Here is a 17,422-nt window from a genome sequence, read left to right on the forward strand (position 1 = left end):
ACATCTGAACAAGAGGAGGATGAATGATTTAGTAGTAGTTTCTGGACTCATCTCTCTGACTGTAGACATTTTGATAGATAGTAGATATTTAAAGAGTATTTGTGCAACAGTAAAAATATAAATGCTCTTCCCTCCATCTCTCCATCTTCATGATATTTTAATTTTAAATGTTCCGTCATGTCTTTCGGTCTCCCCTGACTTCACTTCAGTTTATACCCTCTTCTCACTTTTTTCTCCAAATTCCCATTCATTTTTTTTTTTTTTTCTAAATCTTGATTTCTCTCCAGGAACAGCAAAATGTGTACACCCGGTTGCCTTGGCAACAGGAGGAGACCACATGAGTGAGTGGATGAACAAAAGACCAGGAGAGCCTCTCTGCAAGAGAGCCATGGAAAGAGGGGAAAATCAGATTTCATTTTTTTAAATGGGGGGAGGGGGGTTATTGAGAAGTGTGTGAGGGAAATGAAGAAGAGGAAAGTGAGCTGAATATTGTGGTGAGCTGACTTTATAAATGAAAGAAAAAAAAGAGGGGGAGGGAGGTTTGGTTCACAAACAAAAGAGAAAAAAAAATTAAGTAGTGGGGGTTGGTGTTTCAAGGCAAATATGGATATGGAAGTATGGAACATATATCCAAAGAATGTATTTCTGTGTAAAAAAAAAACATGCTTTCTAAAGAGTAGGGAACTTTGTCTTTATTGTTATGTTAGTAGATCCCCATTATGTCAAATATTTCTCAATAAATAAGGAATTTTGCAGCCAAAAACACTAGTGCTTTCTGAGTGTTTCTCTTCCGTAAATTGAAGATGAAATAATAGAATAATGATGTGTAATAGTGTAGTAATGATTTTAGTTTGTACTGCATATTATACACAATTAAGTCAGAATATTTGAATGGGAATCTAAGAAAATGTTTTAAACAAGTCTGTGCAGAACATAATAAAACATTGATTTACATCAAAAACGAGGTAGCTAACTAGAGATGCTAGCGCTACTAGCATTTTACACATTTTCATGCATAAGATGGCCCTTTGCATACTTTATATTAAGTGTTTTCTCTTCTGAAAATAAGAATAAAAAATTATTTCTAGTTTGTAGTGCATGTTTGACATAACTAAGTGGTAATCATCAATTGTCTGACTGTGAATCCAAAACAGTATCTTATAAAATTATGTGACGAAGCAAAGAATTCCACNNNNAAAAAAAAAAAAAAAAAAAAAACAGCTAGCTAGAGATGCTAGCATTCCCAGGTCAAAAGGCAATGTTTCATAAAAGTCTGTGCATAAACAAAAAACTCAAAGAACGTATTTATTTATTGGTCACAAAACGAGCAAGCTAACTAGAGATTCTAGCACTGTGCAGAAACAAAGAACTCAACAAAAGTCCATAGAAACTCAAGCTAGCTAGAGATGCTAGCTTTTTACACATCTGTGAGCACACTCTATGCTCACTTTTTATTGGTTTACTATCCACTAAGTAATGAATATGTGAAAATGTACTAACTTTAATGAAAAGATATGCATGTTTCTCTTAGATCTATGTTCATCTTTCTTGTAGACTTCTGTGGGCTTGACAAACGTGGATCTAAAGTTGGCTGTGAAGGCGAGATGAGGAGTTCTGGCCTTTATTGTGATGCTGTACATCTTAATCATAAAATATGAATACATTGTATAAAATTAAAAATAATTATTTCACACTCCAGCTGGGCAGACATCAAGCAAATGTGTCTTGTAAGCGCTTTAATCAGCATCTCCAGCTTCATTATATGGATGGTAATGATGCTGCCCTCATTATGGCTCATTCTAAACAAGAGGCAGACACGGATTAAGCTGTAACCCAGTCATAATTACAAAATGGAAATTGGACTTGGAAGAATGTCAGACTGATTTCCACTTCAAGCCTTTTCTGTATTATCTTTTGTTTCCTTTCATTAACAGACCCGTTAAAACCAGCAAATTCATGTGCAAAACTAACAATTTCAAAGAGGTCACAATTTATGATGAATTTTTTTTAGTTTCAAGACAGGACTCATGTTAATAAACTTATAAATTGGGCCCTTAAGCCTTCTGTCAGCTGAATTAACCTTTGATGGTCATAAATATCAATTGAGCTGGTGGTACTTTAAGTGCCAGGTCCTTAGCAAGATACACAGATTAACTCTTCAGGGCAAAACTAGAAGGGTTATATTCAATTATGATGCTAGAATAACTTGTCAGGTGTGTGTGTAATGAGTATGGCTTGTTTGAATTGAGAAAGCCTTATGTAAATACAATTACACCAATTAACAGAGGGTTGGCAGGGCTGGCAGCCATCTCATCTGAGGTGCATGGATCTGGTTTTTTCAACATATGTGTGTGCTAGTTTGTTTGGATGATATCCATGTGTGTGTGTTTTGACATTCAGAGAACACACTTTCACACCCCTCCCCCAAAACCAACTTCCCTCTCTGCCTATTTTCAGGAGAAGCTCAGGAGAGCGCCCGAAGCATGGCGGTGAATTAGGAGATGGAATTAATCAAAGACATGGAATGGTGATCAAAAGTGAAAACTTTTAAAAGAAAAGCTGTAAAACTAAGTTGAGTTTATAAATACGATTTTATGATGTCATAGATACATTTTGAGTAGCTTCATGATAAGAACCTCTTCTTTCTCTTTTGTTTTTTGGTTTCTACCTTCAGGATGAAGAATCATCCTCCATTTAACCCATTGACTGTATATGAGAGCTGGATTGAGCAACCCCCTCCCCCCTCACATTCTAAATAGAAAATACCCGCTGGCGCCAAAAAGCCAAATTCCCATAGACTTGCTATAGTCACTCAGTCACTCTATTTGCCAGAATAACCAATCTTACTCCGATACCTACTTGTTTTTAACATCTTCTTGCTAATTTTAATGATTTTTTTAATGATATTTTTTGTAGTTTAAGTTTTTCAAGTTATAAACGGACTAATCAGATGTCTAAATAAAACTATGTGGTCTCAATTTGAATGTTTGAAGCATTTGATTGACAGATTTTGTCTAGTTTCTTTCAAGTGGTAGGGGTGTAGTCTTCAAACAAGCCAACTCTTGATGGTGTGAGTGGTTGTCATAGAAACATTGATCTAAACCAACTCAGACCAATCACTGCTTACAGTGATTGGCAGCTGAATTGACTATTTTGTTGGAGCTGGAAGTAAACCAATATCTTCGGGTGATGTCACACTCACTCAGTGCAGTCCTTGATCTAGTTCTTAAAAACACAGTTGGGACAGTGGTATAAGGGGCTTTTATATTGGAATATTGGACAGTTCATTCAAATGTGATGCTCCAGTCTGCTTTATTGTTGCACTTTCATTAAAAAAGTGGGCCAAATCTTCGAAATGTCATTCTTTCTTGACCTAAAAAGAATTAAAAAAATAAAACAAAGAGCTAAGATAAAACTTGACTAGTCCTTTGACTGGAACTCTCCTTGTTCTATTCAAGACTTTTGTTGGGATCTATTTTCATTTAACTTATTAATTATGGTGATTAGGGGGTGTCTTTTTTTTTAGTGGGAGATGGATGGACCCTAACATGGATTCAATTTGTTTCCCTAATTTATTTATTATTATTAGTCGGGCTTCATGTTCATCTTTCAAAACCCCTTGATTGTGGTAAGATATTGTCGATCCAGAAAATCCATGACAATGCGTGATACCAAAGGTCCTCTTTTTATTTTGGATCTGACAACAGAAGAAAGTTTGTCGTCATTTGAAATTTGGCTGTTGACGAGGAGTAAGCCCGCCCCACTTCCCATCGTCCATCTGTTTACACTCTCTCCCACTAGCTTACAGCCCCTTGCAACCCCAACAGGTGTAACAAAAATGGCGATTAATATCTGGGTTATCCAGCCGTACAGTTTGGAGCCAGATGCCAGCTTGGGCGATGAAAACAAAGACGTACACAAATCTATTTGTCTACAAGTAGCTTCTACACCACAGAAACAACTTTTTTCCAACCGCATTTTTGTGTCTCTTTGCAAATTACAACAATTTTAATAGAGAAATACTCAGAAATGGAATTTTAAGCTTAAATGTTTTTACATCATTACAAAAATGTCAAAACCACAATTTTCATCCGAGTGGATCTTTAACATTTTTGATGTTTTATGTTTCATGAATTCGACGTTTGTCTATAAACCTCGATACTTCTGCTTTCCTCTACTTGCCTCTTTGCAAATCAGTCAGCAGATGCTTTGGAGGGATGGATGCCATACTTTTCCTCCTCTCTTCTGTCCTTCATTTCCTCTGATTTTTTTTTTTTTTGATAATACCGCTTCCAGTTGCACAATTCCAAAGCGCAGGAGCTCTTGTGGTGTGAGTGGAGGCCCGTCTGGATCGGTTCCGCCTTCCTTCCGTCCACAAATGTGTTTACATCTTAACATTCTTCCATCCAAGCATTTCCTCCTGCCAGGAGCCTGACAACCGGCCAACCAGAAATATTCTCCCTTCTGTTCAGCGTAGAGCCACTTTTTATGCCACTTTCATTCAGTTTTGCTTTTGCGCACCCAGTTATATAAAAACCACCAATTAATGAAACATTTAAGTTGAATTAATCTTGAAATATTATTAGTTTAAGACCAATGCAGAGGTCATCAGTAACATAACACAAGATCTACAACTATAACTCTGCAACAAAATCAGCTAAATGATGAAGAGAAAAGTAGCTTTTTCATATCAGCTCTGCACCAATATCCAACACATCTGCTGGAATTTTATTAAGAAAAGTTACAGCATTTGAAAGAAAGTCAACATTGCAGCTTTAGTGTTAAAGGATAAGCAGCTTAACACTTGATTTTCTGAAGAAAAACCTGTAGTCATCCAAACAAGGAAAATCTGCTTTATAAGCAAAGAGAATTGGCTATCTTTAGCTGCTTTAGCTCATTGGGACCAAACTCTAAATTCCAAATCTCACTCATCTTTTTGAGTTTCTGTGGATTCATACTCTGAGCCGCCCTCTTCTGATCAGATCATCCAAAAAACATAAGTGCCGCATGTGAACAGGGCCCGAAGCTACTTTCATGCCTCAGAAAAGTGGCGTATTTTTAGGTTGACATCGTCCAACAAGGTTTCCAAACAGCACGCATTCTGTTCTGCAGAGAATCTAAACACGGCCCCAGCATGAAAGCCGCCTCTGAGCAGCGCCGTTGATACAACCGAGCCTTTCTTCTCCCTCAAACAATACCGGCTTTGACAAGAAAAAGACCTTCAACATATTCTCCACAGAAACTCCAAAATGGGAATATCCCATATCTGCTCGGGTCCACGCCGCAGCACAGCTGTGAAGCCAGCAGAGTCAAAGCTGTGGAGCAGGGTGGGGAGGACGCCAACTGTTTCTAACCTTCAGTGAAGTTTCAGATTGTGAGGAAACATCAATATTATAGTAGCGTTGGATAAATCTTAATTTAACCCTTCACTGCCTTCGTCTGGAAGCTTTTCTGCACCAGAACATCTGAACATACAACAATGTTTGCAGTTATTACTACATTGTGGGATTATTCACATGACTGAAGTGTGTGTTAAAAAGTACTCTTAAACTGCTTTATGTATGGACTCCGTCATGAGAAAAATGCCACAAGAACATGTTAAAAACATGATTTTCATCGGCATGGGCTTTGATAAGTGTTTCAATTTTGTTTTAAGAAATAAAAAATGAAGATATTATAATAAAGCAACAGGCTTTGACCATTTTTGTACCTGAAGAAAAGATCTCTGCCTCCACTTTACAGAAAATAGAAATAGAATCCTCCTAAATAGAATCATTACGACTAATTGTTCTTACTAAACTCTATATATATATATATATATATATATATACATGCCATTGTCACAAATGAGCATGTATTTGATTTGAATGTAATTATGCCATTGAGCTTAATGGCACCAACCCAACTCTCAAGCCCTCAGGACACGGTAATGGACATGGAACCGGTCCTAGTCCACAACCTGAGGATTGGGGACCCCTATTTAGCATCTGTGGGCCGGTACGAAGTGTCCCCTTAGACCGGTACTGGTCCGTAGCCTAGTGGTTGGGGACCCCTGATTTAATAGGAACAGCCAGCACATCAAAAAACAACAAGTTAGTGACTCCAAAACGTCAAAAAATACGCGAAGGGGGCCCGAACCATACGTCCATATATGACGAGTTGAGAGTGAGAATGCGTTGTCGCGGCGGGCTCAGAAATGCAGCAAAGTGACCACTTGCGATAAGGAGTCTATGATAACACATATATGTATATATGCAGTTTAGTGTATTGTTTTCAAAATTGGTGTTCACGCAAGTTTTTAGGTCCGTTTTCCAGTTTATACAGCCATTGACCGTGATCAAAAGTTAAACCAGTTGAACTCTGAAAAATCCGAGACTCGCATTTGGCAGTGACAGATACATAGAATCCTTTTCAAAACACAGAAGTGTCAACTGTTAGATAATTGGTCATGGAGGACAAATTAACAATTGCCCGATTGGAATTCTATGACACCAAGTCTTTTATATGTCGGAATGGAGCTCTGAAACGAAAATCCTGGAGAGAGATTTGCTCCGCGTCGACATTTCGCGTTGTCTCTTCCAACTGTGAGTACATGTGCTAGTATTGAGAAGCAACAGTCCAGTACTAAAAGTATGTTCTAGAACATGCATTCTCAGTGTACAGTAGTTGTTATTGCATTCAATGATAGAACAGATGTCTGACTAGGAAAAAAATAAATAAAAAACAGATATATATATATATATAAAACTTCAAAGAAAATGATGTTTCTAGTGTTTTTAACATGTTCTTGCATCATTTTTATGATTATGGAGGACATAAAAAGAAAATTTAATGAGTGTTTCTTTATTTAAGCTGTAAATCAAGTGAAAAAAAGTCTGAAAAAATAGTGATGTGCTTGTGATATAGAAAATACACTAAGTGGAGCTACAAGCTTCTGATACACCAAGTTGTTGATAACTAGATCCATGTATGTCTTTGCTTTCAGTGTCTGTACGGCTGGATAGCTCCAACATTGTTCGCCATTTTTGTTGCACCGGTAATGTTAGCAGTGGAGACTGTAAGCTAGCGGGAGAGTGTAAACAGAGAGCTCACAGCAGGGGGGAAGGGGTTTCTGGGTGCCAACGGTCCTACCCACAACTCAGAGGCAATTCCTCAGTACAGAAAATTATTATTTTTTTTTATTTTGACTAAAAATGGCGTAATCATTGGGAACGCTTCAAACAAGATCAAAGGATGATCGGAGTGAGACTTCAAAATGTGCTGTTTTCACATTGCTGACAGGTACCAATTCAAATCTGGCTCTCTACTTTACAAAACCCAAACTTAAATAGCTAAAAGTGCTCACATCTCTCACCTGTCAACTGTACTGTTCACTCGTGGGAATCCTGACATGTAAGTCGCTACCAAGCTCAAGTCAAGCATAATTTAAGCTGGTGTCTCACTCCTCCTCAGCACCCCCACTCTCAAAATCCTGCTGTTTAGATTCGCAGAGCCTTTTTCTCGCCTCAGTGTTTTTCACACCAGTCATGCATTAATGTCCCAGGGAGCTGAAGGGCTTCACTTTGTTCCAAACACTTGTTTCTTCAATGAGATTTCAGCAGGGTGCAAGGGGTACGACGTCGTGCTCGCCGCCGGCGCTCTTCTTCTCCGCCGGCTTCTCCGCGCAGTTGGAGTGGGTTAACAGGATTAAAGGGACATACATTGGGCTTGCTGTGACTGCATCAACTCACTCTCTAGTATGACAAGACTCCACGGAAATCCGAAAACTCCTTTGAATGGTGTGTATTTAGGTCAAATTCAACATTTGCACATACATATACACCTTGTGGATGTGTGGGGGTGGGGGTATCAGGGTGGTGTCAGGAGCTGTGCATCTTGATTCTGTATGTTGATCCGGGAGTCTGTCTAAAAGGGAGTGGATGTTGGCATAATCTGCTTAATCTGATTGAGGCCTGACTCGTCTTCACAGGCTCAATAATTGATAGCACCATCTGCTGTGGAATCTGTCCGCCACAATAAAAGGAATTAGGTTGGAGCCGCACTGACTAGTTACACTGCTACGCAATTAGAAGGAACAGATTTTATAATACATACTAGTGTTTAACTGTAGTCTCAACAGGATGATGATCATATGTTGTTTTTGGGGGCTTGTGAGTCATAGAAGCTAATTATATGGGGATGCTACATGTTTAGAATTGTTTTATATTAAATTAATATTTTGAAATTTGATCACATCACTGATATTAATTATCCTTTATAACCTGAATCTATGACTGTAGAGTCTAAATGTTTGATATTAAGTCTTGAACCGGATGTAGAGAAAATTGTATGGTCGAGCCAGGATGCAATTATATAAGTTCGCTTCCCTCCACTCCCTTTCAAGTCATCTACTTGTGATTTATTATGTGGTGTTATTTCATGTATTATTACCTGAAGCTTGAAATAAACCCTTTCATTCATTCATTTAAGTAGACTGTGATTTTATTTGTTTTAGGTAAATGTTTTGCGTAAAACGGCTAAAGAGCCGAACTTTAGCATAGTGGTCCCAAGCAAATGGTATCCCCTTAGTACTGGGCCGCAGACAGAAAAAAAAGAAATACACGCACTAACTTAGATTTTTTTTTTCTGTTTAGTTTACTTTCCTAAATTTCTTAAATGTTTTTATTTTGAAACCTGAATCTGTTTCCTGTTTCTCCGGCTTTTTGACACAACATTGACGTTTCAACGGAGCGGAAATTGTGTTCCGAAGGGATGGATTTCATACACAGACATGATGGAGCCGATATAAACATTCGGAATGATTAATGAATGTTATAGTTTTTATGTCAACGCAACATAATGGAAATCAGTCTATAAAGTAGCTTTGCACAGTGACAGATTCAGCTTAGTTACCGGTAACTCGGTAACTCCAAGTTACCGAGTTAATGTCAACATGACCTCACTGCTCTTCAAGATTATGATAATGAGCAGAAATGTTGATAAAACGAGAAAAACTACACTTATTTGTGTTACAATATGAACCAAGTTAGTGTTTGTGTGTTTTAGAGACATTGCGTTGGAGGAAAAATGCAACATAAACAAAGTGAGAGACACAGCAGTCGTTCACCTCAGAGGAAATGTAAGCCTTTTATTACAAGATTTCTTTTTTAAACACCCGCCGTCATTATTATTGAGCTTCATACGCCGGGAATTAAAACAAGAACACGAGATCTGTAAAGTATAAACACTTTTATAGATTTATCCACAAACATAGAGTTTTGGGATTCCATCATCGACTCATGCGAGCAGCATCTGAGCCTGAACGTATTTTAACCGTCTGAATTTTGACTTCTTAACTTGATTTAATCCAGACTTTCATTATCGTGAAGTCAGAAAGAAAATAGCTACACAGAACTAAAGACGGAGCAGCGCTCAGTCTGCAAGTTGACCTCTGAGAGCTCAAAAGCAGGAATCTGTCAGAGCAGAATAACATTGAAAACCATTTATTCTTGCAGCTGCCAAAAACTACATTTCAAAATGTGTCAGTTCCTACAAACCATTATGTGATAATACCAATTTAACTGTGTAAATATGCATTTTAATACAGGTTTAATGTGATAGATAGATAGATACTTTATTAATCCCAAGGGAAATTAATCATAATGTGTGGATTTAACCTTCTTTCCTGTAAAACCCAACAAGAACCGGAAGTAGTTGTTATTCAAATTTTAGGTTTATCCTTTCAGCTTTCACTGATCCGAACATTTGGTTTGCCAGCGATTTTTTTTTTTCACCAGATGCTCTTCCTGACAAAACCCTGTGTTTTATCCAGGCTGGGGACCGGCACAGGGACACCCAGACTTGAGGCCACTTGCTGGCTTAATAGTTAGGCAGTAAAGTGAAGAGTCCTACCTAAGGACCCACACTGGATTAAACTCATCAAGGCCCCTAAGAAACAAACCCTGGTTTCCAATGCGCCAGTCCTACACAAAGCCAACTGAACCATCCAGCCCCTTCCCAAGAACCGGAAGTACATCCCTCAGAAAATACTTGACTGTACCATTCTGTGGTTCTTGGCATTGTTTTTCTGTTTGCTCATGATCATACAGCTTCGGATGATAGAGTGGAATGTTTGCATGTTGAAATGTAGGGGCAGTCATAGTGAAGTGGTAGGGCGGACGACCTCTGATCGGAAGATTGCAAGTTCGATTCCCGCCTCCCCACCATGCGTCAAAGTGTCCTAAGGCAACACACTGAACCCGTCATTGCCTCTGGTGGAAGGCTGGCGTTGGGCTGTGTGTGTAAAGCACTTAGGGCCTTTGAGGGAAGTAGAAAAGTACTATACAAGTATACGCCATTTAGCATTCCATTTCTATAACACTTCAGTAAAACAAGGTTCAGTTTATCCCTTTAATGTTGGAGCTGCCAATGGTGACGGGAAATGGGACATAATCATCAAACTATCGTAACCCTTTGACTGTTTACGCAATTAACCCAAATCTAACACATTCTGAAGAGGAGAAAAGCCGTTTTCCACATATTTGCACGAAACGGCTTTTCTCTACATTAGAGTCTCCTTTCATAAATGGTCGAAGAGTTTTGGTAGTTCAAAGAATGTCTATGATGCATCTTTGTTTTCCTCATCTGAGCTGGTATCTGGCTCAATAGCTCCAATATTGGTTGCCATTTTTGTTGCACCGGTGATGTTAGGTTGTGTGTGTGGGAGGAGCTGTAAGCTAGCAGGAGAGAATGTAAACAGATGGATGACGGGAAGTAGGACTTGCTCCAAGTCGCTTTGCAGAAACTATGTCAAAGAAAATGACAGATTTCTTTATTTAAAACAGCATAATCATAATTAAAAGACCATTGGGAATCAATCAAAATATCATAGTTTCTGCTTAGACGTTATTTTTTCATGAATTTCAGTGTAAGAAACTACAAAAATAAATCTCCTTGAGGGTTTAAAGTCATTTGGTTTCTCTTGCAGGTCAGAGTTTCTCCTCTGTGACAGAAAATACACAGATTTACAACTCAGCTGGGTGAAGGAAATGTCATTAAACGCTCCAACAGGAGAGCAGATCCAAATCACGAAGCTTACCTGCGCTTAGTACAAACCACCGCTTGGATCCCTTCCACCCCCTCCCTCCTTAAAACAGCAGAACCCTTTGTTGGGGGATTAGTGTGAACGGGTTTGGGCCGTTTGTTCCATTTCCTCCTCTGCAGAGGCGAGGGACGGGGGGTAAATCAGAAGCAATGGAAAAGCCTTGTAGCATGTGGGGGTAGGATTTGACCCCATGATGGTCTTGTAATCATGTTCCGCCCAACGTTTGGTTGTGACACGACAATTTTTTTGAGCTAGACTAAGTGAAGGATGCTGGGAAAAACACAATTTTTGGATGAGAAGAGCAACCATAGGGAAAAAAATCCACAAGTTTAATTAGGAAAACGAGAGTTTTTGAATAAATCAGGTGACCTTTAACTCCCCAGGGTAAAGGGTTAGTGTTTTTGTGGCTCCACCCACTCTGACATGCATACACTTCAAACAATTAGGAGTAGAACCAAACAAATTGATAACAATGACAGCAGATTTACAAGAGTTTAATACACTTTTTGGGATAAAGTGGCTGCTTTTGTGTCTTTGTGTTCCTACAGCATAACACTAATCTAGGAGCGGGTTCTTGAGTGATTCACAGCAGCGTAATTGAGTTACTGATGGAGTGTGTGTCGAGTTTGTCTCTTTTACCAATCTCTTTCTTTGGCCTCATTTACTCCCCCTACTGCCCTTTTCCCTCACAAAAACGCCACTCAGCTGGCTTCAAACCGTCACACGATCCACGGCGCAGAGGACCTTTGGCCAAAGCCTGACTGAGATCTAACAAACAAATACATACAGCATGCATTCTAACTGCCTTTCAGAGACAAGTGGCAATGCATAAAAAGCCACACACACCGACACAAACATTACCGAGAAGAGTGCATGGTCACGGATTGCTTTTGCTTTACATCGCAGTCTGAATATTAATGTTCGGGAACTGATAAGCCTCCATGACAATCCGTTTGAGGTCATATGCTTTTCTGGTTGGAGCTGGTGGGTAATTTATACACCAATTTGCATCATCTTGTGTTTTTGTTTTAACTTAAATGTTTGGGATTTGAATTTGGGATTTGTCCTTTGTGTGTGTGTATCAGTGCGATCCATTCATGAGGATCTGTCAATCCTCATGAACAGTTTCTTCTATATGAAGCTAAATTTCTGAATTACTACCAAGTTATAACCTTTTATCCAATTGTAAATGTGTACACTGGTGCTACATACACACCGGCCATGCAATGTGCATTCAAGACGGCACTAAACATGCATGCTTGAGCGTGCTTTTAGCACACGGAGTTCACACTGGACTGTCAAGTACCCAATTGCAGCGCATGTTGGAAGATGTCGAAGCGCTCCAGGCTTTTTTTTTAATACAACTCTATTCCGGTATATGAAAGATTTGGTGTTATATACATACAGTGGGGCAAAAAAGTAAGTTTAGTCAGCCACCAATTGTGCAAGTTCTCTCACTTAAAAAGATGAGAAGTCTGTAATTTTCATCATAGGTATACCTTAACTATGACAGACAAAATTATGGTGGAAAATAAGTATTTTGTATCCTACAAACAAGCAAGATTTCTGTCTCTCACAGACCTGTAACTTCTGTCCTCCACTCGTTAGCTGTATTAATGGCACCTGTTTGAACTTGTTATCCGTAAAAGACAGTCACACTCCAAACTCCACTAAGACCAAAGAGCTGTCTAAGGACACAAGAAGCAAAACTGTTGACCTGCACCAGGCTGGGAAGACTGAATCTGCAATAGGTAAGCTGCTCGGTGTGAAGAAATTAACTGTGGGAGCAATTATTAGGAAATGAAAGACATGAAGACCACTGATAATCTCCCTCAATCTGGGGCTCCCTCAAGATCTCACCCCATGGGGTCAAAAGGATCACAAAAGTGTGAGCAAAAATCCCAGAACCACACGAGAGACCTAGTGAATGTCCTGCAGAGAGCTGGGTCCAAAGGAACAAAGGCTACCATCAGTAACACAAGACGCTGCCAGGGACTCAAACCCTGAAGTGCCAGACGTGTCCTCCTGCCAAAGCTAGTATATGTGCAGTACATGGATAAAGTTTGCTAGAGAGTATTTGTATGATCCAGAAGAGGGTTGGGAGAATGTCCAAGAGGAAACCAAAATAGAACTTTTTGGCAAGAACTCCACTGTTTGGAGGAGGAAGAATGCTGAGTTGCATCCGAAGAACACTATACCTACTGTAAAACATCATCTCATTAATATTTTAACTAGGATTGTTGTATTTAATTTGATCATAATTTCAGGAAAAGTTTTCAAATAAAGTTTAAAGTAATGCAACAAAAACTTGTGTTAGTCTAGCTCCAGCTACAGTAAAAGTGTTTCTACTGCCATCTAGCTTTTGTTGGTGGTATTACATGCCGACGGTAAACCAAATGTCAGGACTGGAGATGTCCAAAGATGATTGGCTGAAACTGGACTGCAGGCGGGGGTTAAACCCTGACATTCATGGGTTATTGTTCCCACCCTCTCCAAAAGTCACAGGTGGCCTTCTAAGTCTGACGGCCAGCACTGCTGTCACTGATGAAGACGTCCATTGTTAACGAAGCCAAGTTCTCGTCATTCAAAAGTCAATGCCTAAGCGAGCATGCGACACGCGCCCCGTGAGCTTAATCAGGCTCGATGGGACGGCGCCGCTCCCCTCTTTAACCCCCTTTTTGGCTCTTCTTAAACATTGCTGTCTCACCTCTGACCCCAGCCCACCCCCTTCTCCTCCTTTACCCAATTCGTCTACCAAATCCTTTAATCTGGGCCCATTTTTGACCCCCTCCCTTCATCCTGACGTGGGGTTACATGTCTGTTCCTCCCCCCTCGTCCCGGGGAATCAGGCGGTCAGCTTTGCCAGCAGCTCCTCCTGGGAGATGAAGAAGGAAGAAGCGGGAAAAGAAAAGCTTATGGCTGCCCCACCATTAATTAAAAGAAGATTAGATGACCGAGCCGAAAAGGCTGAAATTTACTGCTTGTTTTACCTTTGACGTATCATTTATTTTATTAGAACACGAGAAAGCTGTAAGACCTTTGACCTCACATTTCATATTTTCCTCTTTTTGTTTGCAGCCTTTTGGGCTTTTAAAGGACTGATAGCAGGATGTAGAGGTGTAACGATTAATCGACTTAATCGATTTCTATGATCCAACCAGATCAATCTGACTGAGGTAAGCTGTTAATCATACATCATCAATGTAAAAAATCAAAACTGTTGTTGTTTGTACATATTTAATTCACACGCTTATCTTGCAAGAAATACAAGGAATGTACTGGCCTTAAGAATATATTGATACGATGTACAGGGGTGAGAATTTATACGATTTTTTCTTCTTCTCACTCCCTTTCCGATTTTTCTTATTTGCTGCTCTACATTCTCCATCATTAGAAAAATACCACAGAACATGTTAAAAACAAGTTTTATTGAATAAAAATAAATCTACAAAACGTGTGAAAGTTTAATATGATTTTTTTATGTTTTAGTCTTGATAAAACAGAAATGGAAGTCTGACACTTTTAAGTATTCATTTTAAAAACCACCTGCTGGCTGTGACGTCAGCTCCTCACCTGTGGTTCCACGCGCAGCCTCCCTCAGTGGGCGTGGCCATATCCGTCTCTCTCTCTCTCTCTGGGCTCCTCCCCCTCCTCCTCTTGAGCCGGTCACAGTCCTCCTCCGTGACACCGCGCGTCCGCTCCTGCTGAGCTCCGAACCCTCCGCAGAAGCCGCGACTGAAGGCAGCGCGCGGGACAGGTTCGGCGGTGTTAGGTCAAGCAAGGTGCGGGTTACAGGAGCGCGTCTGCTGTTTTTTTTTTCTTCTTCCCTTACTGGATTACTTTGGTTCTTGCAGTGACATCCACGCGCGTTTGTGAGAATTAGCACGCTTTCTTTCCTTGGTGGAGGATTGATCCACGTTTGCGCTTTTGCGCGGATGGCACCAACAGGGAACCAGTGACCTCAGACCCGGACCAGGAAAAAACAACAAAACTACAAATCTAAAAGAGAAGCACATGAAGGCGCGCAGCAGGATGAGCCGCAGCTGAGTCCGGATCTTCCGCGGGAACAGGATGGCTCTCAGCGGGGTGATGCTGCTCCTCCTCCCGGCGTGCTGCCTCCTCTCCTCCGGCGGCTCCGAGGCGGCTTCTCTCGGGGGAGTTGGTGAGTTCATTTATTTATTTAATGCACAAGTCAACATAAAACGAGCTGCAACTTGTTTTGGGTGAAGTTTGCAGAGCCACGCGCGTGTTTGAAACATGGGGTTTGCACTCCGGTTCCAAATGACGCGCGGGATCCAGGCGCAGGTGGCATCCCGTCACTATGAGGTCACATGAGTTTGATGGATACTGATGATGATTCTGATCATAATTAACGGAATTATGAATAAAACGTTGATTTATATCTATTTTTGTGCGTAAATCTAATAGAAAAGTGCGCATCTCTCCATCCCTCGTGCTCAGAAAGCTTCTCCAGCTCCAGATAAGAATCGGAAAGTTCAAAAAATCATCTCCAGGAAGATAAAATAGTCTTTGAAATGAAAATGTTGCCTTCAATAACTCCATCTTTCATGCAGCTTAAGGCCCTGGCTCTGCTGTGGGGTCACCTGACAGCTTTAGTGAGCTTTGCTCTGCTGCTGCTTCATGCTGCCACACTTTAACCCCATCTGTGACATCCTCAGACTGACCGTCTCACTTCAGTGTGTCCTCTGGGGGGGCACCAAACCATCAAATGCAGCTGGAGTGGACAGACCTTCAGAACTCGGCGGCTTGACATCACTTAAGGAGTAACTTGTCTGTCCCTCCCACTGATTAAGTATATTGACAACTGAAGTAATCCTCTTACGTAAGACAGGATGGTCTTGTCTGGTCAGGTGATGCGGTTCCATCCACTTTCCTCCTGCCTCATCACAACTCTTGTACTCTCCATTTCAAACTGATATTTGCAGGATATTCAGTATTGATTCATAAAATCAATAGATCAATGTCGTTTAATGCCCTTTCTTCCAAAAATTCAATATAAAACCACTTTACTTGAGTTTTAGAAATTTCAATATTCATCAAACTCATGGACTGATTTTCCTTTAGGGCATTTTTATGTTTCACTTTTCAGGCAAAAGCTACTTCTTTATTTATTTGAAGTGTAAGAACTCCCATTGAGATTAATAGAATTGCAAATGGAAGGAAAACTGTGTGTTTGAAACCAAAATCCAAATGATTTTGAATTAAAAATGTGAAAATTGATTTTTAGCAGAATATTCATAAATTGTTTATTGAATGTTTAAAATTTGAACAGAAGTTGAAACGATTCGGACGAGCAGCAAGCTCCAAAGAGAAAGGGAAGGGGGGGCGGGGTTGCTCTGCGCCAACTGTCACGCCCACAACTCAGAGGTGAATTTCTAATGAACTCCTGCCACTCTTAAGAAACTATTTCCAAAGAAAATGACTTTTAAAAAAATATTTTTGTTTAAAAACAGCAAAACAATAATAATTTAAAAAAACCTGGGAATGCTTTTACAATAGATGATTGTATTGCGTCTTCAAAACACTACGTAAAAGAAATAAACATTTAAGGAACTGATAATAATTCAAATTTTATTAGAAATATTCTCGTTGGATCAACTGACTCATTAAATCCAGTCAGTAAATTGTCTGTACACTGAGCTGTGGTGATTATTGTTGTTTATTAAAGCTAACGGGAAACGCAGCGACTCCCCAAATTGACAGAAATGATTGGGTGCAGATGAAGACGTTCATTTAGTGCCTGAATGAAGCCATTACTCCAGATTAAACAGACGTTTGGAGGCTTGAGCAGCTTCAGCCAGTTTGGCAGGTTCTGCATTCATTTTAATGCTTCTCATGTGAAACTTGTTAGGTTGTCGCCACACATCAGGAATGGGATGGGGGGGGGTCTGTTGCTCAACCATGCAGTGGCGGGCTTGTTGTTGGTTTCAGGGTCCATCCATAAATCCACGAGAAACTATTAGTTTACACTCAACAGGAGCTCTCAGACGGATTCAGCTCATAATCTGACATTTATCACTGTTTCTGCTTCATGTGCACTGATGGATTTTTGTGGAGCTGCAGTTTAAGTGATCGTTTTATTAGAGGCAAAGCAATGGGGGTGTGTGTGTGAGTGGGGGGGGGTGCTGGTGGTTGATTAAAAACCAGTGTGGTTTGGAGTTGTTGTGAAATTGCCAGATTCCGGGGAAGTTTCTTGTTTTTTACGTTTGTTGACAGTGGAGAGGGAACAAGGAAGGCTCCTAATCTGGTGTGGGCATTAAAAAAAACGTTTGCTAAACTCTTTTTGCTGTTTTTGTGACTTTTGGTTGCATTCGATTG

The 17,422-nt window shown here is 40.1% G+C and overlaps 2 protein-coding genes across 2 annotated transcripts in view; one reads left to right on the forward strand and one right to left on the reverse strand.

Moving 5' to 3' along the window:
• The window catches only part of LOC112155909 (meiosis 1 associated protein), a 132,323-nt gene that overhangs the window by 62,267 nt on the left and 52,634 nt on the right, over positions 1 to 17,422 (reverse strand). The window lies entirely within an intron of this gene.
• sema4f (sema domain, immunoglobulin domain (Ig), transmembrane domain (TM) and short cytoplasmic domain, (semaphorin) 4F) overlaps positions 14,761 to 17,422 on the forward strand; it is a 60,842-nt gene continuing 58,180 nt past the window's right edge. The window contains exon 1 of the mRNA XM_024287949.2: positions 14,761 to 15,245. Within this exon, the coding sequence (XP_024143717.1) occupies positions 15,155 to 15,245 (91 nt within the window). The 5' untranslated portion in view covers positions 14,761 to 15,154. The remainder of the gene's footprint in view (positions 15,246 to 17,422) is intronic.

Source organism: Oryzias melastigma, linkage group LG18 (genome assembly GCF_002922805.2).
Source record: "Oryzias melastigma strain HK-1 linkage group LG18, ASM292280v2, whole genome shotgun sequence".
Lineage (NCBI taxonomy): Eukaryota > Metazoa > Chordata > Actinopteri > Beloniformes > Adrianichthyidae > Oryzias > Oryzias melastigma.